General features: G+C 44.8%; 1 protein-coding gene across 7 annotated transcripts in view; it reads right to left on the bottom strand.

The window, feature by feature from the left end:
• Nucleotides 1-23,057, bottom strand: part of DLG5 (discs large MAGUK scaffold protein 5) — a 237,021-nt gene that overhangs the window by 160,159 nt on the left and 53,805 nt on the right. For all 7 annotated transcript variants that reach the window (XM_089682542.1, XM_089682544.1, XM_089682546.1 and 4 more), the window contains exons 2-3: nt 7,696-7,764; nt 90-258 (exon numbers count right to left, since the gene is read on the bottom strand). In XM_089682542.1, the coding sequence (XP_089538668.1) occupies nt 90-258; nt 7,696-7,764 (238 nt within the window). The remainder of the gene's footprint in view (nt 1-89; nt 259-7,695; nt 7,765-23,057) is intronic.

The following is a 23,057-nucleotide window of genomic DNA, read 5'->3' as shown; positions in this document are numbered from 1 at the left end:
CCGCCACTGTGTGGATGAAAGAATCATTCCCCCCCCCCCCATTCAGCCAGAGATTCATCTACGGCCAGCTTAATGTGTTCTTTTCTTACCTGCAGTCATCAAATGTTGACCCTGGGGAGGATAAAGCCAATCGTTTGCGGAGCTCATCCCTTTCACGTGTTACCTGTCTCAGCTGCGATAATATGGTGTCTAATTTCTCAGTCATGTGACGACTGTCAGCAGCAGAAGGGGGTGGGGATGATGCTTTATTAGTCGTACCTTGAAAACATGTAAAATTTAAAATGTCACTTGAGTCTGCATCAGAAAGTGGGGCAAGCATACATTACACAACACCTGATTTCTGGGTTAGGAGGTGAATCACACACAGGACTTTTTCTCAGGTTAAGTGACTTGTTTATTCGAGCCCATAGGGTAACTTGCATAACAAGTGCCATTTCATGACAACTGGACAGAGGAGGAATAGCTACAAGAATACAAATCACTGATGTACAGTCATCAAAGACTATGATGAAGCACTGATGAACAGCAATGTACTTATCACTGATGTAAAGTCATCAAAGACTATGAGGAAATCAAATTTGTTTTCTACATGTACGGATAGGTTTCCACTGCAATAGTTAAACAGAAAAAAAACCATGAAAAATAGAAAGGAGATTCTAACGCCTACACTACAATATTTCAAAACCTGCATCTGCTTAAGAACAGTTACAAGAAGCGGCCGGGTAGGTTTATTTATACTATCGTAGAAGGGATCTAACATAGGAGTCGGTGTCCGAATACTTTTCAAAGACTTTACATGCAGTCCTGAATGCTTCTGACAACATATTTTCTCAGTGACGGTTCACATATATGCAGATTGGATGTGGTTTGAATTTCATTCAATCTGCATGACATGTGAAAAAACATTGCTTCCTATGGTGCCTGTTCACATATGTCCGATGCACGGACGGTACGGATTCAGTGTGGTTTGAAAAAGAGTCCTGTATGATTTCTGAGCAGTGTGGTTCGGCTCAGGTGCAGATTATAGGCTACTGACTTCTATGGGAACAATTTCTAAAACACACGTGTGAACAGGTTAATCCGACATAAACCACTGAACAACTACTGTGTCAATTAGCTGTGAATTGACATGAGCTTCAATCTGCACCACACATGTGTGAATCAGCATTTAAAGCTTAACTAAAGGCAAAAACTCTCTTTAGTTTTGGATAGGGTAGTGAGGGATTAGATCACCTGTCTGGTTTTTATTGCTGTTTGTTCTTCTGCTAGGGAGACTCACCCTCTCAATTTGTCCTTTTTACTGTTATCGAAAAGTGCAAGTAAAAGAAAATCCCAAATTTCAGGTTGTCCCCTGAACAAGAATAGAGGGGAACGCTTCCAATGGAGACACTAGTTCTGGTGACAACCACTCTCACTTTGGAAGGAGGTTTTAGTTTCCGGTTTTGGCTATGGGACGAAAAGGGAAGAGAAATCTCCCCAATGGGGCAGATATGGGAAAAAAAAAAACCAACAAAAAGGTACAATAACAATCAGTTCTATGCACAGCAGCATTAGATGTAGTAAGCCATTAGTGGCATTACTTTGGTTTAAATATGTCCAGATGTAGCACATTGGTCACAATTGAAGTAAACCTGTGTGATCAACTGACTTTACCCTCCCTAGCAGTCTGATTATGTCCATATTTCTGTGCTCAAAGCGGTACATTTTTTTGCATGGAAATATGTATTTTTTTATTGTAGGCCTGTAATTTTTAGGAATAACTCACTGAAATCTGTCCGAACAAGAGTCTAGTAAACATCCTGGGTAGGATACAATTTGAAACATGAAATCATAAATTATAATTTAATAAATAATCATAAAAAATAATAATAATAATAATAATAATAATAATAATAATAATAAATGTAATTCAATAATATAATCAAACCAAAAACACTGAAATTTGAAATATAGCGCCAAGTTCGCACATCACTGAGCAAAGTCGCAAAATCATTTTCAGTGTCTAATGATGAATTTCCCCACAAATCATTATCACTCAATTCTGCAAGTGTTTCTGATATACTATCGCTGTTCTCTAGCTGGTTTAAAACCACTTTTGACCTAAAAGGGACGCTTTTTGGACGCCATGGACTTTTCTAAGTTTCCAGGCAGAAAGAACAGTCAAAATGCAGGCAGGGCACAGGACAAAGCACTAGGGACAAAATGTATGTGAAATGGTTTGATACAGTAATGTTATACTATGCGATTTTAGTGAATGTCACTTTTTGTCATTTTCAAATTTCCCGCCGTTCCGTCCCGACGCTCAAAGGGGACAGAACCCAGATGACAGATGCCAGCATCCGCCGGATTACATTGCCGGTGACACTGCACGAGGGACATCGCGGGAGCGCAGGACAAGGTAAGTGATTGAAGGATCGTGGAGCAGCGCCGCATGGTAAGCCCGAGTGTAGCTCGAGGTTACCACTTGAGGTACTGAAACTTTATCCCGAGCTACACTTGGGAATACCGCCAGGGAGGTTAAAGATGTAGGAGAGAACTGACAGCTCATAATAGAGACAAGACATTCTCCTTGCCCCTATCCAGTGATGCAATGCTCAGGGCTTTATAGCAGCCTGTCAGCAGGCACGGGCATTGCCATGTGATGGGCATTCTAACTGCTTTGCAAATATAGACTTTGATAAAGTCTGCCTTTGTCAAGCAATTTTTGTGAGGAAAAATACCTAATGCGTAAAAATAAAAAAAAATTAACTGGCAGAGCATGCTCTCATCTATCTCCCCAGGGGCGGACTGACCATTTGGAAACTTGGGCACTGCCCGAGGGCCTGCGGTCAGTAGGGGGCCCCATGAGATGCCCCTGGTACCTTTATCATAGGCTTTTTTGGAGTTTGGGCAAGGACACAGGGGCCCCATGATCCCCTATTGCCCGGGGGCCCCATGAGTTGTCAGTCTGCCCCTGTATCTCCCACAGCTATTAAGCTGGCCATAGATTGAACGAAATTTGGTGCATTCGGCAGCGACTGGTTGAATTGCTATGAGTGCATGGCCATCCCTACTCAACAGAAGTCGATCATTTCATTGACTTTTGTGGAAGAGAAACACTGGAAAATGTTTGCAGATCAGCAGCCGGAGCTACTGATCAGCGTATTTTGACAGCTGTGGGTCCTGCTGTCAGAATACCATGTCCCTACAGAAGGATTCATCCATCCACCTCATAAAAACAAACAAAAAGAAAAGAAAAAAAAAAAACTACCCGTCTAAGGCCAGCATTAGTTTAGTAGTGTTAAGGATACTACCAGGTCACTGCCTCATCTAACATTGCTGTGCATACAGCTGAACGTCACTGATGTCATTCCTGGCACTGACAAAGTTTTTTTGTCTAAGCAAAATTTAGAGTGAAAAAAGGTTATCAGACATGTTCAGGGTTGCGTGTGAAGCCTCATCTAAAAGTTATTAGGTCACCCTTGTCTGTGTCAGATACTCTCTACAGTAAACAGAATCACAAACTATAAAAGACTTCAGAAGGAAAATAAATGGCCCAGAGGCACAAATGGACTGATTTAATAAGGCAAAGAACAGCATGCAGGAACCCACAGCAAGCAAATAGGACTTATCTGGATGCAGTACATGGGTTGCTATGGGCTACAACACTTTGCATGCTTTACTCAATAAGCCTGCTTGGATCACAAAGTTATGGAATCAAGTCAAAATTGCTGAACATTTTAGCATAAAGATATAAAGTAGTCAGCTTCTGCTTATCTTCATATATTCACGAGTTGTATCATGCTGACAGACACTGAATGCCTGCTGAGAGTCTGCCGATAGTCACATCAAAGGGAGCTGAAAGTTGTATGTAGATCCCAAGCCACTGGATGGAGACTGCTGTTCCAGATCCACAAAGCTACTTATAAGAATAAATTATTCTTGACAGACATTTATAGACTTCTATATTTTGCGCTATTTAGAGAATTAATTTTGCATCTTTCTGCTAGCCTTCCCAATTTCCACACATCTATAAATATCATAACCAATTAACAGCTTTGCGATTACAGACTGATCAACTAATTTACACCTACAGACTGCATTTGCTTGCTAGTTCCAAGTGATGAATCACAGATAAAGACTAGGACAATGTGCAACAAAATATATGAATATTAACAGTCTGATGTTTTTGCCAACAACAAAACTATAGATTCCCTGATGCAGTTTAATGTTCCCTGCACATCCTACCATCCCCCTTACTAAAATTCATAAATAAAACCACACCAGTCGGAGAAACACGAACATAAACCCCCATGGCAGAACTGTGAAGGAAGCTGCCGAATACCATGGCAAGGACTCTTTCACATGTGTCCCGGCACTGGTCATGTAACTTCACAGACCAGATTACATTATCAACCACATGTAGTTTGTTACTGCAGCTATCTGCCTGATGTGCTCTGCTTTATTGTGAATGTTAACAAGTAGCAATAAAAGGTATAGGGACACAATTTGACTGGTGATGCACCAACCCTGTTCCTGAAAAGAAAAGAAAAAAAAAAAATGAAAAAAGTTCACTTTTTGAAAAAAAAACTAAAAATGTACATTTTTTTGCAGAGAAAAATAAGTGAATATTTTTTTTTCTAATAAGCCTGCAGAGCATTGCACCTGCGATCAGCAGATCTTGGATGCAATCTCAGGCTCCTGAAGACTCACTAGCGCCCTTGTAGTTCATTGAGAGGCTGCAACATGTTACATGTTGCACCTTAAAAACAGGTGGAACATGTAACATGTTCCAAAGGTGAACTTATGCATTAAAGAACAATGCAGGAAAAAAACAAATCTGGTTTTTGGACTTGTTGGATACAGCAAGTAATCAGCCAGATTCAAATAATACAAATAATAAAAAAAACCAAAAAACTACTGTAGAAAAGTGTTTATACTGGAGTTTAAACACTTTTGTGTCCATTTCTGAAGATAAGAGGGTTGCCAACATGAAAATCCCCTAACTTAGATAACTACAGGAACACTGGGATCTATTTATTAAAGCTGGCTCATTCCGGCACTTCTGTACGGAAACCAATCAGCTTCCAGGTTTCATTGCTAAAGCTTAATTGAGCAAGCAGAGATTCGAAGCCAACTGGCTACAATGCATAGGTGCACGAGGACTCTGAGTGAACCAGCTTTAGTAAATCTCCCCCCACCATGCCTTAGGATCACTTCATGTCAAGTGGGCCCATGGCTACCGCTTTGTGTCTGTCCCCACCAATGACAGTTGGGACATGCGAAGAAGAACTTGCACTTAAGCAATTTCTTTTTTGTTACCTTTCTTGAATATTGATATTATGTTTAATTTTTGGATGGATAATTCTCTGTTTCCATGTCACAACAGCAACTGAAAGAAATTTACTGATAACTAGAACGTTCTGCCCATAAGCCTGACTTAGAACTACTTGTTAACAAGATGACCTGCCATAGAGTGCACTCTGCTAGGAAGGGAAACCTGGTCTGTGCATTATAATTTGATGTCAACCTGGAGGAACTGTTCATAGGGTGATAAGAAGTACATGGACTGCAGCAAGAACTGGGTGTGGCTAAATTATGCAAGAGGTGCGGCTTAAAAAGCAGCATTGTATCACCTTCACACAAAGAACAAAAACCATACAATTAATGTATATCTAACAATGTAGTAGTAATGTGCCATGCTTATATATAAATGCGGTCACCATTTTATTTTCATATGCATTTTCCACAAATAACCATATCACCATTGTCCGGAAAATGCCTTGGGAGTTACACAGAGAAGCGGTCTCTGGTGAAAGAGGAATCAAGGGAGCTTTGTACATCATGCAGGAAAACAGGGGTAAAGAATAGAGCTACTGCCTGGATTTTAGGGTGTGTTGACATGGCTGCATCACATCACATGACACAAAGCAAGGTCCTGCTTTCTGGCACTGTACACAGTATGGCAGATAACCCATCTGACAGATAAATTTGAGTGGTGAAACTTTTAATAATTAGCACTATGTCCAGCAAATGTCATGCATATTACTGAAAAACTACAAGCAAGGATAACAGAGCCAGAAATTATTGGAGGACTTATTAAGAATTATATGGCTGTCATGGATGAATGGATCAAACAGCAAGATCAACTCTAAGTGCTGGACATGGATTTTGGCTTTCATCCTTTGTTGGTTGATAGTAGCCTTCATTTGCTTAACTTAGGCTGCTCAAAGTGGGGAGACAACCCCAACGAGTTGGTGCTACCTGATCTGAAAAATCCAAATAAGCACCAAAACATCCCATTAAGTATCCATATAGCTTTATTGTTGACCATGAACAGCAACTGACAAGCAATAGTCAATGAGTTATGTCAAACACCTGAAACTGTTTTTTTTACCCACTGTTTATTCATATAGTCAAGATTACAGCTATATGGTGGGTGGCACAGTGGCTTAGTGGTTAGCACGTCTGCCGTGCAGTAAATGGGTCATGGGTTCAATTCCCAACCATGGCGCCTCCTGCATGGAGTTTGCATGTTCTCCCTGTGCTTGCGTGGGTTTCCTCTGGGTACTCCGGTTTCCTTCCACACTCCAAAGACATGCTGGTAGGTCAATTGGCTCCTGTCTAAATTGTCCTAGTTTCATCCCTGGCCATGCGGGACCTCCTGCATGGTAGGGGTTGGGGAAAGGCCTGGCAACCTACCCTGTAAAATAATTGCTAAGAGAATTCATGGAAAAAGTTGCTTAAGAGTGACGGTCCACGCAATCGCCAAGGGTCGGATACGACTGAATGGATAGACAGCTATATGGTGGACACTTGATGTGATAGTTTGGTGCTCTACCTATTTTTGCTCATAAAGGAGTATGAAAACTGTATGTGGCAGCTGATAGAAAGGGGGGGGGGGTTTAGATATAAGAAACCTTGTTTTTGGCTTCTAGATTTTGGAAAGATTTGCCTAGGCCTGTGTAATTTTATCAGCTTTGATGAAAATAACACATAACAAAAGTTCACACATTCAAGAACACATTTGTTCAATTTCACAAAAATAAATTAATCTATTGCCATTCCTTACCTTTAATTTCCATTTTTCATCCTGTGTTTTGTGAGCTGCCATAAAGTATCTAGTCCACTGTCCACACAGCTTTATTTGCAATTAAAACTGTGCAATGACTTTCTGCTCCATATCCTCGGACAAAGACGTAGAACAAGTTAGGTGTCTTCTCCATGTGCTAGTGTGATTCACAGTCTTTATTGCAATGCTCTCATGCAATAAAGATCCGTGAATGCTAGAACCAAGCAGCCTCTACATAGGTTTTACTAAGCCTTTTTCATTCTCTTTATGCTATGTAAATACAGCAAATTGTGAATAGCAAAATGCATATCTAGAGGGATTCTGGCTGCTTTCAGGATCTTATTCCTGGTCTAGAGAAAGACAAGCAGTCTTTAAACTGTAGCTAAATCATGCTCCCCAACTGTCCCAGATTTCAGCACAATCCTGGTTTCCTGTGTATTTGGGCTGTGTGCCGGAGTCCAGTGTCGGACCTCCTTTTCCAGCACCTGGCTCCAGCTCTATGCAGATTCTGTGCAGTGCAGGGATCTTCACATTTTCACATTGCTCTAGTCAACAAATAAGCAAGTAAAACAGAAGTCAAATAAATTAACTTTTCCCCGGTTTTGCAAATGGACACCGGGTAGGATTTATTTGGGAGTTCTTACCAACACTGCTGAGGGATCCACTACTTTCTGAGTCTGAAGGCATGGTCGTGAGAACACTGTAAGTGGAACCTGTTGGAAAGCATTAAGAATAATGATCAGCAAAGTGCAATACTACATCTGCTGTATCTGAAGAAGGCCTAGAAAAGATATAGTATGATGACAGACCATTCGCTACTTTAGTATAAATAGAACCCAGCTAACTTAAATGATGGATATCTAAGACACATGCATTACAATGCAAAACATAGAAAATTATGTGTTTACCACTTTCATTTAACAACAGAAACCCAATTTGTCAATCGGATGTACACATAGTCTAGTTATGCAGCTACAAAACTGCTGGAGCACTTAGATTGTCGCTGACTTTTTTGCTTCAACAAAACAAGTTTCAGGACTGTTTTTAGGATGCTCGTAAAAGGACAAGCAGCCATTGAGTAGTTTAACTAGACCATGCAAACAGTTGACTGGCAGAGACCCCAACTGTCTATATGTTAGGCAACATGTTCTTCGGTTTTACAAACATGTTATAACTTGCCTGCTCTGTGCAATGGTTTCACACAGAGCAGCTCTGAACCTCTTCTTCTTGGGTCCGCCACATGTGAATGCTTACTCCGCTGTCTTTCATGCACACACAGTGAGGCTTGGCCCCACCCCCCAGACCCTCCTCACAGTATGTGATTGACAGCAGCAGGAGCCAATGGCTCCTGCTGCTCCCCGAGACCCTGTGAGAGGAGGAAGAGAGGGGAGAGAAGACTGCAGCTGGGCACATTGGTTGGCAAACTATAGCCCCTTTTTGCCTTAAACCAATTACTATATTCACTCTAAGCATGCTTACTGGGTTATAGGATATACGAGAAATGGGGGTGCTGGCTGCCACTAGGATAGGACAACTCTGACAGCAAGAAAAGCATTGTCAGAGGCTTTGGCTTTAAGCCTTTTGTAGATTTCATAGACTGGTGTCATTTTTATTTCATTGCACAGACCTTATTGAGCCATGTCAGCAATATGATGTCAAAAACGTATGCTGAACATATGTTCAGTATCTTTCCGATGACTGTAATACACAAACGTTTAAAAGTGCAGCTTGTATTAGATTTACTTATGCAAAGTATGAAGGCACTTTTGGTCAGAAGTGGATTATGCTGGTCACCCTTGGAAATGGTTACTTCCCTTATTTCCACTTTTGGGAAGAACTCTGGGTAGGGAGGAACCAGCTAGTTTCTCCCTCCTGCCCTATACCTACCACCTTCTTCATACACTTAGGCATAATCATCACCTTACAATATTCTGCGCACCAACAAAGTCCCTCTTTTAGCCCAGTTCTGGGACAATATAAAAATATGGAATAATTTGAAACTCCCTCATAGTGAAAACCAAAATTTAGTTAAAATGATCTTTATCCCTCAGCTATTATACCTATTGTATAATTCCCTGGTGGTTGTTCCTCTGAAGACCTTTTGAGTCATTAATGCCATTTTCCACTCTGTGCTTTGGCATAACAGCACACAGAGAAAAAATTGCAGTTAAGTTCAGTGGTCAAAGATGCTGGGGGCAAGGTTCTTCCCCATCCCTGGCTGATTTATGTATCTGCCCAACTGCAACACTTCGCGTGGTGGAAAGCATACCTAAGCCAGCCATCTCGGTCCGCCCGGTGCACATTTCCACTTACAAGTTTCACAGTGTAAAGTATCATCTAGAGCAGGGGTCTGCAACCTTTAAGACATAAAGAGCCACTTGGACCTGTTTCCGAGAGGGAAAAAAAGACTGGGAGCCGCAAAACCATTGCAACATTTAAAACAAATCAGACACTGCATATATTGCAAAAAGCGTTCTGGTCATGAAGGGGGTTTAAGGGCCCAGTAAGCAAAGGGTTAATCAGGGCCACAGTGTATCGTCATAATCACAATCATAGCCTTAGGTCAGTGGTGGGCAACCTTTTTTTCAACTGAGCCAAATCTCGCCAAAACCACGATTGAAATTTATTTTGAGAGCCACATTTTTAAAACTGAAAATACATCCCCCATATAGCAATTCATCCCCCATAGTAATTCATCCCCCCTATAGTAATTCATCCCCCCTATAGTAATTCATCCCCCCTATAGTAATTCATCCCCCATATTAATTCATCCCCCATATTAAGTCCCCAAGTCCCCCCTGTGTCAATTCACTTACCTTTGCTCTGCGCGTTCCTCTCGCCATGTTCCCGAGCCGTTCCGGTGTAGCATGAAAATCTGTCTCCTATGAGGATCTGTCCCCCTCGACGTATCTGCGCATGTGCCAGTTTCAGGCATTAGCAGCCGATCGGCGATCTCCGGCACATGCGCAGATACGTCGAGGGGGACAGATCCTCATAGGAGACAGATTTTCATGCTACACCGGTCTTCAGGGCGGACTGTGAGAGGAGCCTAGCTCTGCGGGCTGGATTAAAAGGTCCGCCGGGCCGTAGTTTGCCCATTGCTGCCCTATTGCCTGTCACCTGGTGGGCAGTGTGCTCCGGAGCCGCAGCCACGGTGAAAAAGAGCCGCATGCGGCTCTGGAGCTGCGGGTTGCCGACACCCGATCTAGAGTAATAGCACAAGTTTCACAGTGTAAAGTATCATCTAGAGTAATAGCACAAGTTTCACAGTGTAAAGTATCATCTAGAGTAATAGCACAAGTTTCACAGTGTAAAGTATCATCTAGAGTAATAGCACAAGTTTCACAGTGTAAAGTATCATCTAGAGTAATAGCACAAGTTTCACAGTGTAAAGTATCATCTAGAGTAATAGCACATACGTAGAATTATTTAAACTTAAATTTGGGAGGCGATGGCTGACAAATGGGATCACTAGTCTCTCTCATATTTTCTGCAATGGCTTCCTATTGTTATTTTCAGAACTCTCAGCTGTGTCATCAAGTATATACAGTATTTTCAATACTTGCAATTCCATCAGACAAGTAATGCACAAGGATCTACTTGTACATGGAGCCTATCTCAAACTACTATCTTTAATTATATGCAGCAGATGAAAACTTCTAAAAAGGGTTTTATTTCTCATAGCTACTCCTTGTTGCTGAATAGTTACCTCGAGGGTTTTCCTGACAGATCTGCCAAGGAATGGAAAGAGGATGTGGGTGATTTGGTGGAAGATGAGTGGGAGTCAGCCCTCCAAACAGTAAAACTGTGTCCACCTAATCACCCCTATAAAGACACTCCCAAGTGTATATTTTACTTCATGATCACTACACTTGCACCAAATTTAAAATGATGGTGCTACAGGAACCTACCTCTGGCAGGGGTTGCAGGGACCTTATGCATCTGGTATGACAATGCTCCATATTACATTTATATTGGATGGATGTTGTGAAAATTCTTTCTAGTGTATTTACTGTCGCCATACCACTTGATCAGAAACTCTGGACTCCCTGGAGCTACAGGAACTGCCTACCTTCCTTAGCCAAGTAGATTAAAAGTGTGGGAGATATGCTTAAATTTGAACCTTATTTATCTATCAACATAGGGGCTGGCCCAATAAATTTGAAAACTTTGATCGTGCTGGCTCGATATACCTGGCTCGAGCCCCCTGCATCTACTGACTGGCAGACTGGGTATCCCTAGTTAATGCACTACCTAGCTTATTTTCTATGTCTCTATGCTTATGACTCCACTTATCAGTGGAAGGTAGTGTAACATTTTCTACGGATACCATTTCATGGTATGTACGCTATGTATATGTTCTTGATAGCAGTTTTGGTATAAGCTTTGAGACGTTTCTATGTCATGTTGTAGTACTTACTAATGTATTGGTTATGATCTGAATTTGTACAGTCTATGCTGAAAAGGTCTAATTTTTTCATAAAATAAAGTTTTTTTTTTTTACTCTTAAATGGGGCAAAAAAAAAAAAAAAGTGGATTATGCCATTTCCCTCTTTACATAGCGATTCTCTAACCCTAGTTCCTCTAAACTAACAAATTATGTAAGTGAGCAGCGCAATTCAAAAACTAAAGAGCGCTCTTTGACAAGTTTAGGGAAATGGACACCTTATTGATTCTGCCCCAAGGATTCTGGAGAGTTAGGCTCTATAAAATGTGAGTGTGTGCATTAAATATGCATGCTGACCCTGTTCACACTTGAGCAATGCTAGTTTGTTGTGTTTTTGGTGCTTTTTTTAGCTCTTTTTTGGAGTGGTACTATTCATTTGAATGGGAGTCCCTCTGCTCCACTGAGCCAAGTGTGTTTTGCGTTGAGTCTTTTGGGGTGGCAAAATGCAAAACTGCTACCAGCTTTTGGGGTGCCAAAAAAAAAAAATAATGACACCTTTTAGAGCATTTTTCAAGCATTTGCAAAACACTTGTTTCCGCCTGTGTTTCTGCTACACCGACGTGTGAACGGAGCCTAAGGGTTCATGACATGTCTGCCCCCCACCCCCCACTTTTTCACACCCTCCTATGCATTGCTTTCAATATTCTGCAAAGACAAGATTATACATGGCAGAAGATCTGAACAAAATTTCATGTTGACTGATCAGGCAAGGAAATCATTTAATAACTACAAGCTGAAAGTTTTAGTCTTCTGGTTTGTTTGTTTTTGTGGGTTTTTTTTTTTAAAACAGTCTACCAAATCTTGAAATGCAGCTTTATGTTTTTACATTGGTTGCAATCTGCAAAGCTTTTAACACCAAACAATTTGGTTAAAAATGCAACTTCTCAGTGTGAAGTTGTTAATGTGAAATACACATTTCTTAACATCACACCTACTTTGGTTTGTGCTTCATGTGTGAATGAGGGCTTGGATGCAGTTACCTTCCAGCTTGACTGATGGAGATACTGGACTAATGGCTTCTTTATGATGTAATTAAGCCAATTCACTGTGACAAAATTAAACTCCAGGCAAAACAGCTAAATACCTAGATGAAATACGGCGTATAAAGTGGGCTGTTTTATCTGCCTAGAGATTTGCTTTTCCAGCCCTGCCAGACAGTACAGTCAGGTGGATGACACTTCTTACCATTAAAGCCCAACAGCAAGATCATTTCACTAACTGTACAGGTGTTAATAGGTCTTAACCTTGAGTGTCTAGTAATTGCATGCAAGCTTTCCTCAAACTGCTGTAAAAAATAGTGGTGCACCAAAATGAAAATTCGGGGGCAAAACGGAAAACGAAAACTCAAAATGCACTTGGCTGAAAACTGAAATGTGCAGTTTTTAAATATGAATACATATTTTTTTGAAAAAAATACACTTTGATTAAAAAAAAAAAAAAAAAAAATGTACACCCCAATTTTTTTGTAAAATATGAAAGAGGATGTTATGGTGAGTAAATATATACCCAACATGTCACGCTTTACAATTGCGAACGCTCATGGAATGGCGTGAAACTGTGGTACTTAAAAAAAAACTCCATGGGTGATGCTTTAAAAAGTTCTACAGGTCAACAGTGTAAAGTTCCAGAGGCGGTCTAGTGCTAGAATTGTTGCTCTTGCTCTGATGTTTGTGGCGATATTTCACGTGTGGGGTTTGAACACCATTTACATATGTGGGCATGGCCATAGAGATGAGTGGAGTCCATCTTTCCTTCACTAATCTCTATGCCCAGCGCCAGAACTTCTCAGGTAAGGCTGAGAACTACCAAGTGGTGACAGTGGCAGGTGGGTTTTTTTTCGGCACCTGTATCGGTGCTTTTTTTTTTTTTTCATATCGACCAATGGCTGAAAGGAGTGTTTTCGACAAACATTTCAGCCACCGAAATTTTGGTGCATCCCTAGTAAAAAGTTAGCTTACTCTTTTCAGAATAGTACAGCTCCTGCAGGCTGCACTTTATGGAAGACCTAGGCAGAGGGGAGCAGAGACAAGAAACCAGCACTGGTCTCTCTATCAGACCCGCAGTACTCACATTCTTAACTAGCCAAAAGTACCGCAGGAGCCATACCATTTTGTAATACTGAATGGGCTCTTTTACAGGAGTTTGACAAAAGATTGGATAAAATTTACTTATTACAATACCCAAGGCTTAACCAATAGTGCCAATTAGTGACATTATTTTAACTGAAGTTGTTGAGCTTCAAAGAATACAGCGATTGTCTATTTCCAACTTCAGCCCACTGAATGGACAGTGAAAGAGCAGTAGCAGACTGATGGGGTTAGGTCTCTCCTTACTCTTCCTATCTCTATTATCCATACATACAGCACGCCATTCAGGTTTACTTCAGGATCAGGAGAGAAAACCGGCCTGAAATTGTGTTCAAACACTCATGACGTGCATTTCAGAAGCAGCTCCCACAGAACTCAACGAGCTTGTAATCTGCACCTGAGTCAGATCGCACTGCTCAGAAATCGAACAGGGCTCTCTTTTTCAATCTGCACTGAATCTGCACTTCCAGTGCACAGGATGGATGTGAAAAGGCAACATAGAAAGCAATGTTATTTCACGTCACACAGATTGGATGCAGTTAAAACTAGTGGTGCACTGAAAATGAAAATTCAGAATGCACTTGTCCAAAAACTGAAAATGACAGTTTAACTTTTTTTTTTTTTTTTTTTTAAACTGCTTCCCCGTCACCCTACAGCAGAACTACTGCTATTGGGTGACAGGGCTGCGAAAAATCTATATATCTATATATATATATATATATATATATATATATATATATATATATATATATATATATACACACACACACACACACTCCTATATACACACATGATTTTGCATTTACGGGTAATGTCAGATCCAAATACATTAATATACAGTTAATTCCATATACAGTGGGGATCGAAAGTTTGGGCACCCCAGCTAAAAATGTGTATTAATATGCATAAAGAAGCCAAGGAAAGATGGAAAAATCTCCAAAAGGCATCAAATTACAGATTAGACATTCTTATAATATGTCAACAAAAGTTAGATTTTATTTCCATCATTTACACTTTCATAATAACAGAAAACAAAAAAATGGCGTCTGCAAAAGTTTGGGCACCCTGCAGAATTTATAGCATGCACTGCCCCCTTTGCAAAGCTGAGACCTGCCAGTGTCATGGATTGTTCTCAATCATCGTCTGGGAAGACCAGATGATGTCAATCTCAAAGGTTTTAAATGCCCAGACTCATCTGACCTTGCCCCAACAATCAGCACCATGGGTTCTTCTAAGCAGTTGTCTAGAAAACTGAAACTGAAAATAGTTGACGCTCACAAAGCTGGAGAAGGCTATAAGAAGATAGCAAAGCGTTTTCAGATGTCAATAGCCTCTGTTCGGAATGTAATTAAGAAATGGCAGTCATCAGGAACAGTGGAAGTTAAAGCAAGATCTGGAAGCCCAAGAAAAAAATCAGACAGAACAGCTCGCAGGATTGTGAGAAAAACAATTCAAAACCCACGTTTGACTGCACGATCCCTCCAGAAAGATCTGGCAGACACTGGAGTTGTGGTACACTATTCCACTAGAAAGATACTTGTACATATATGGTCTTCATGGAAGAGTCATCAGAAGAAAACCTCTTCTACGTCCTCACCACAAAAATCATCGTTTGAACTTTGCAAATGAACATATAGACAAGCCTGATGCATTTTGGAAACAAGTTCTGTGGACCGATGAGGTTAAAATTGAACTTTTTGGCCAGAATGAGCAAAGGTACATTTGGAGAAGAAGGGGCACAGAATTTAATGAAAAGAACCTCTGTCCAACTGTTAAGCATGGGGTTGGATCAATCATGCTTTGGGGTTGTGTTGCAGCCAGTGGCACAGGGAACATCTCACGAGTAGAAGGAAAAATGGATTCAATAAAATTTCAGCAAATTTTGGATGGTAACTTGATGCCATCTGTGAAAAAGCTGAAGTTAAAGAGAGGATGGCTTCTACAAATGGATAATGATTCTAAACACACCCCAAAATCCACGGGGGATTACATCAAGAGGCGTAAACTGAAGGTTTTGCCATGGCCTTCACAATCTCCTGACCTCAACATAATTGAAAATCTATGAATAGACCTTAAAAGAGCAGTGCGTGACAGACAGCCCAGAAATCTCAAAGAACTGGAAGACTTTTGTAAGGAAGAATGGGCAAAGATACCTCAAACCAGAACTGAAAGACTCTTGGCTGGCTACAAAAAGCGTTTACAAGCTGTGATACTTGCCAAAGGGGGCAGTACAAGATATTAACTCTGCAGGGTGCCCAAACTTTTGCAGACGCCATTTTTTTGTTTTCTGTTATTTTGAAAGTGTAAATGATGGAAATAAAATCTAACTTTTGTTGACATATTATAAGAATGTCTAATCTGTAATTTGATGCCTTTTGGAGATTTTTCCATCTTTCCTTTGCTTCTTTATGCACATTAATACAAATTTTTAGCTGAGGTGCCCAAACTTTCGATCCCCACTGTATACAGTATTTGGACACAGGCACAATTTTCATACTTTTGGATCTATATGCTACCAGAAAAAATTTAAACAAAACAATCTAAAAGTAATTTGAAGTGCAGACTTTCAGCTTTAATTCAAGGGGTTGAACATAAATATAAAGTACAAATTTTAGGAACTGCAACCATTTTTATACACAGTCCCTCCATTTTCAGGGGCTCAAATGTAATTGGACAAAATGAATATAATCAAATAAAATGTTCACTTTTAATATTTTGTTTAGAATCCTTTATTGGCAATGACTGCCTGAAGTCTGGAACCCATGGACATTACCAAAGACTGTGTTTTCCTAATTTCTGATGCTTTGCCAGGCTCTAACTGCAGCTGTCTTCAGTTCTTTGTGGGTTTTTCTGACTTTAGTTTTGACTCCAGCAAATGAAATACATGCTCAATTGAGTTGAGATCAGGTGATTGACTCAGCCATTGCAGAATATTCCACTTCTTTTCTTCAAAAGCTCCTGGGTTGCTTTTGCAGTGTGTTTTGGATCATTGTCCATTTGTACTGTGAAGCGCCGTCCAATCAACTTTGCTGCATTTGGCTGAATCTGGGCTGACAGTATCTCTCTAAACACTGCAGAATTCACCCGGCTGCTTCTGTCACATCATCAATAAACAGCAATGACCCAGTGCCACTGGAAGTCATGCATGCCTATGCCATCACACTGCCTCCACCATGTTCTGATGATGTTGTGTGCTTTGGATTATGAGCTGTTCCAAGCCTTCTCCACATTTTTTTCTTCTCCTCATTCTTGTACAGATTAATCTTACTTTCATCCGTCCAAAGAATGCTTTTCCAGAACTGGTCTGGCTTTTTAAGATTTTTTTTTTTGGCAAAGTCTCAAATCGGGCTTTTCTATTCTTCCGACTTATGAATAATTTGTAACTTGTGGTGAATCCTCTGTATTTGCTCTCATGAAGTTTCTCTTGACTGTAGACTTTGACAGTGATATGCCCAACTTCTGGAGACTGTCCTTCACTTGTCTGGATATTGTGAATGGGTTTTTCTTTACCATAGAGAGGATCCTGCGATCATCCACCACTGTTGTCTTCAGTGGACGTCCATGCCTTTTTATGTTGCTGAGGTCACCAGTGCATTCTTCTTTCCTCAGAATGTACCAAACTGTTGATTTGGCCACTCGTAATGTTGTTGCTATCTCTCTGATGGATTTGTTTAATTTTTGAAGCCTTACAATTATTATATTATTATTATACAGTATTTATTTAGCGCTAAAAGGTTTGCTCAGCACTGTACATTATAGTGGGGAACAGAACATTACATTGAGTTTATATAGCGCCAAAGGGTTTGCTCAGCGCTGTACAATAGAGGGGGGAACAATACATGAAACAGTACAGCAACTACAAACAGCACACGAGGGGTTAGAGGGCCCTACTCTTTCGAGCTTACAGTCTAGGAGGGAGGGGGTAGTGGTACAGGAGGAAGTGGCTGTGGGGGATGGAGTGGTAGGAGGAATGAAGGAGAACGGCAGTTAGGCGAGGGTGGGGTAGGCTTCCCTGAAGAGGTGGGTTTTCAGGGAGCGCCTGAAGGTGAGGAGGGAAGGTGACAGTCTGATGGATTGGGGTAGTGAGTTCCAGAGGATGGGGGAGGACCTGGAGAAGTCTTGCAGACGTGTGTGGGAGGAGGAGACCAGGGGGCAAGATAGAAGGAGGTCCTGTGAAGAGCGAAGGGTACGGGTGGGGTGATACCTGGGAATCAGGTTGGTGAGGTAGTTAGGGGCAGTGTTGTGAATGGCTTTGTAGGTCAGAGTGAGTAGTTTGAATTTGATGCATTGGGCGATAGGGAGCCAGTGGAGGGATAGGCAGAGGGGGGTGGCTGAGGTGTAGCGGTTGGTGAGGTGGATGAGTCTAGCCGCTGAGTTCAGGATGGTCTGAAGCGGGGAGAGCCTACACTGGGGTAGGCCGGTGAGGAGGGAGTTGCAGTAGTCAAGGCGTGAGATAATCAGGGAATGTACGAGTAGTTTAGTGGTGTCTGGGGTAAGGAAGGTACATATCTTGGCGATGTTGCGAAGGTGGAGCCTGCATGTGCTTGTAAGTAATTTGACATGAGGTTGGAAGGAGAGGTTTGAGTCCAGAATGACGCCAAGGACTTTGGCTTGCGGGACAGGATTGATGGTGGTGTTGTTGGTAGTGATGGATAGGATGGGGGGGGGGGGGCGAGCGGGCGGGGGGTGGAAGAAGAGAAGCTCGATTTTGGAGAGGTTAAAGCTTGAGGAAATGGAGCGACATCCAGTCAGAGATGTCGTTTAGGAGGTGAGTGATGCGGGCGGAGAATGTGGGGGTGAGGTGGGGGGTGGAGAGGTAAATTTGAGTGTCATCAGCGTAGAGGTTGATGCAATCCATAAGGACATAGTCAACTCGCAATCTATCTTGTTGTGGAAATGAGTGGCAATCTCGCGGGCGGTGAGTGAGGTACTGAGTGGAGGAGGGGGGGGGGAGAGAGTAGGGATTTGAAGGTGGAGAAGAGTCGGCGAGGGCAGGAGGAGAGGGTGTTGATCAGGTTTACGAAGTAAGCCTGCTTGGCGGCGTGGAGGGAGGAGGTGTAAGTGAGGAAGGCAGATTTGTAAAGGGAGAATGCACGAGGGGACCTGGTTTTGCGCCATAGTCTCTCTAGCGCGCGACTGCGGTGTTTGAGGCATTTAGTGTGGTCATTCTGCCATGGTTGGAGCGGTCTAGGTTTGATGTAGCGTGTGGTTAGGGGTGCCAGAGAGTCTAGGGTAGCTGAAAGTGAGTCGTTGTACGTGGTGGTGGCTAGGTCAGGACATGTCAGTGGAAGGATGCTGTCGTGTAGGCGGTCGGCAGCCGAGTGGAGGGGGGCCGGGTTCAGGTTGCGGAGGTTGCAGCTGGTGATGGTTTGGCGCTCTGGGGAGGGGGGAGTTAGGTGAAGGGGAGATGGAGAACGCGAGGAGGTGGTGGTCGGAGAGAGGAAAGGGGGTGTTAGTGAAATGGTTGAGGAGGGTACAGATGTGGGAGAAGACGAGGTCCAGGGTGTTCCCATTGATGTGGGTGGAGGATTGAGTGTGCTGTGTGAGCGCGAAGGAGGAGGTTAGGTGGAGGAGTTGGGAAGTAGCCGGGCTGTTGTCGTTGATGGGGATGTTGAAGTCCCCAAGGATGATGGTCGGTAGCTCAGAGGAGAGGAAGAAGGGAAGCCAGGCAGCGAAGTCATCCAGGAAGCGGGGTATGGATCCGGGAGGCCTGTAGATCACTGCAATCCTTAGGGGGGGTTAGGGAGGCCCTGGAAGGTGCTCAGCGGTGATAGGGGCAGGCCGACACCACCACCTTTGTGACCGCTCAGTCTTGGTGAATGGGACCAGACGAGACCCCCGTAGGAGAGTGCCGCTGGGGAGGTGGAGTCAGTGGCCTGTACCCAGGTTTCGGTGATGGCTAGGAGGTTGAGGGAGTGGGAGATAAAGAGGTCATGGATGGCGGTAAGCTTGTTGTAGACCGAGCGGGCGTTCAGGAGTGCAACTGAGAGAGGGGGGATGGATGCGGGGAGGAGGGGGCACAGGTATGAGGTTGAGGAGGTTACAGCGGCTGGCGGGAGCAGGGGGGTCCCTAGAGGAGGGGTGAGGTGGTCAGGGTTCGAGGAGATGTCCCCAGTGGATAGGAGAAGGGTGAGGAAGGTGGCATGGTGATGGGAAGTGCAGGAGCATGTGGGTCTGATAGTGGTGGCACGTGGGTCGACGGGGGAGTGGAGTAGCAGGAGGAGGTGGTGAGTGCCGTAGTGGGGAGAGGGGAGAAGTGAAGGGGCAATGTAGAGCTGTTTTGGGGGGGTAGGCGGGTAGAGGGAGGCGATTTTTGGGATGGTGGAGAGGAAAACGAGGAGGAGTGCAGGTGGCATGTTGGGGTGAGTGGAGTGATGGTCGGGTCAGGGGAGGTGAAGGGATACAGGTCGGGGCAAGGTGACCTGGGGAATCTGTATCACCGTGGAGGAGTCCATTTGAGTCCTTCTGTAGGGGGAGAGTGAGGGTGGAGGGCAGCAGCTGGCTGGCTGCAGTCTGTGGGTGCAGTATGCTGGCGTCCATGGGTGCAGCGGCACGTCATCAGTGGGTCCGGTGGTTCGGCGAGCGGAGGAGTCGTAGGGTGCGATGACTGGGGGTGTTGGTAGGCACGGCAACTTGTGATGCTGGCAGCTCGGTGACTGGAGATGTTGAGGGCTAGGCGTTGGGAGGCGTCAGGTGCTGAGGGCTCGGCGTTGGGAGGCGCTGAAGGTGCTAAAGGGCGCAGCATCAGGAGGTGTTGAGAGGTCGTCGTCAGGGTCGAGCGGGGCATCGCATTAGCGATCGTCGGCCCTACGTGGTTTGCGCTCCTCCGTGATTTGTTGCGGCCGGTAGGAGAGACCGTGGCTTCAGGGGTCGTGGTGGGCCACGAGTCGCCGGGGCTTTGCCAGAGGGAATAGCGTGCCGGAGGGCAGGGTGGTGGGCTAGCGGTCCCTGGTGGGGTGGTTGGCTGGTACTCCCAGGTGGGGTGGTGGCCGTGCTATCCCTGGTGGGGTAGTAGCGATCCCTGGAGGGATAGTGGCTTAGGGTCCCTGGTGGTTTGGGGTTTCCGGTGGATGGTGGGATCCCTGGGTGTGTCCCTGGTGGCTGGCGGTGTGATGGTGGTTAGGCTCACTGGTGGGTAGTGGGTGCCTCAGGTGGAGTACCTGGTGTCCTGGGGCGTCGGGGTGGAGGTGGGATCCCTGAGTGTGTCCCTGGTGGCTGGCGGTGTGATGGTGGTTGGGCTCACTGGTGGGTAGTGGGTGCCTCAGGTGGAGTACATGGTGTCCTGGGTCCGGAGTGTCTGTGGCCCCTTCAGGGTGTTGGTGGGGACCTCGACAGCAGGCTCAGGGGTCCAGATGTCAGCGGATGGGGTGCCGGGGCTGGTGAACAAGGGCGAGCTGGTACCCGGTGGTCGGGGGATGGACCCAGGGCCGGTGAGGGGGGCCCTGGGGAGGCTGGCTGAACGCCCGGGGACCGGGGAACGGAGCGGCAGCAGCCCAGCCTGATGCCCTGCGATCCGGGTAGGCCGCAAGTCCCGGAGCTCCAGGAAAAAGGTCCAATGGCCTTCCCTGGCTGACAAGCAGGGACCGCAGAGTCGAGGGGCCCCCGTCAGGGTCCGCTGCCGCCCAGATGGCAGCGGATTGGGGCCACGGGAGCAGGAGCTCGCCGACGCACGTCCTCCTCGCCGGACGTCCGGCTATTCCATGAGACAATACAGTAACAAAACAAAACACAAGGGATTCAAGGGCCCTGCTCTTTCGAGCTTACAATCTAGGAGGGAGGGGATAGTGGTACAGGAGGAAGTGGCTGTGGGGGATGGAGTGGTAGGAGGAGTGGAGGAGATCGGCTGTTAGGTGAGGGTGGGGTAGGCTTCCCTGAAGAGATGGGTTTTCAGTGTGCGCCTAAAGGCGAGGAGGGTAGGTGACAGTCTGATGGATTGGGGTAGTGAGTTCCAGAGGATGGGGGAAGTCCTGGAGAAGTCCTGCAGTCAGGCGTGAGAGGTGGAGACCAGGGAGCTAGAAAGTAGATCTTGTGAGGAGCGAAGATTACGGGTAGGGTGGTATTTGGGTATCAGGTCGATGAGGTAGTTCGGGGCAGCATTATGAATGGCTTTGTATGTCTGTGTTAGTAGTTTGAATTTAATGCGTTGGGCAATCGGGAGCCAGTGGAGGGAATGACAGAGGGGGGTGGCAGAAGCGGAGCGGTTGGTAAGGTGGACGAGTCTGGCCGCTGAGTTCAGGATAGACTGAAGCAGGGATAGTCTGTGATGAGGTAGGCCGGTGAGAAGGGAGTTGCAGTAGTCCAGACGTGAGATAATAAGGGAGTGAACGAGTTGTTTAGTAGTGTCTGGGGTTAGGAACAAACGTATTTTGGAGATGTTGCGGAGGTGGAGCCTGCATGAGTTTGCCAACGATTGGACATGGGGTTGGAAGGACAGGTTTGAGTCTAGAGTGACACCTAGGACTTTGGCTTGTGGGGTGGGACTGATGGTGGCGTTGTTGGTCGTGATGGAGAGGGTGGGGGCACGGGCTGGGGGGAAAATCAGGAGCTCGGTTTTGGAAAGGTTCAACTTGAGGAAATGGAGCGACATCCAGTCTGATATGTCGTTCAGTAGGTGGGTGATATGGGCGGAGACTGAAGGGGTGAGAGGTAAATTTGCGTGTCATCGGCGTAGAGTGATAGTTGAAGCCGTGGGAGTGTATCAGTTTGCCGAGGGAGGAGGTGTAGATGGAGAAGAGAAGGAGCCCGAGGACCGAGCTTGGGGGACCCCAACAGAGAGGGGGAGATGGTAGCGTTATAGGTAACGGTGAAGGAGCGTTGGGATAGATAGGAGGAGAGCCAGGAGAGAGCGGAGTCTCTGATGCCGAGGGAGTGTAGTTTGTAAAGGAGGAGGGGGTGGTCGACTGTGTCGAAGGCCGCGGAAAGGTCGAAGAGTTAGAGGACTGAGTAGTGGCCATTAGCTTTGGCGGTTAGCAGGTCATTAGTGATTTTGAGTAGGGGACGGAAGCCAGACTGTAGTGGATCGAGGAGGTTGTTGTCAGTGAGGTGGGTGCTTAGGCGATTGTAGAGTAAGCGCTCAAGGAGCTTGGAAGTAAATGGCAGCAGGGAGATGGGTCTAAGGTTGTTCAGGTCGGTGGGGTCAAGGGAGGGTTTTTTGAGTATGGGGGTGATGTACGCGTGCTTTAGGGGGGAGGGGAATGCGCCAGTAGAGAGGGAGAGATTGAAGATGTGGGTGAGGGAGCGTAGGATGGAGGAGGAGGGTGCCCAGAGGAGTTGTGTGGGGACAGGGTCAAGGGGGCAAGTGGTGAGGCGGGCTTCTGAGAAGACCTTAGTGACCTCCTCAGTGGTAGCAAGGCTGAAGGAGCGGATTGTTGGGGAGGTTATAGTGTGCAGGACGTTCGGTGTGGTGGGGGGTAGGGCGGTTGCGAGGTCAGAGCAGGGAAGAGTTGGTAGGGTTATGGTAGGAGGGAGGCTA

The sequence above is a fragment of the Staurois parvus genome, unplaced genomic scaffold (genome assembly GCF_062004578.1).
Source record: "Staurois parvus isolate SC_StPar_1 unplaced genomic scaffold, SC_StPar_1.0 ptg000291l, whole genome shotgun sequence".
Taxonomy (NCBI): Eukaryota; Metazoa; Chordata; class Amphibia; order Anura; family Ranidae; genus Staurois; species Staurois parvus.
The sequence above is the reverse complement of the archived record's forward strand: the minus strand, read 5'-3'. Positions and strand labels throughout refer to the sequence as shown.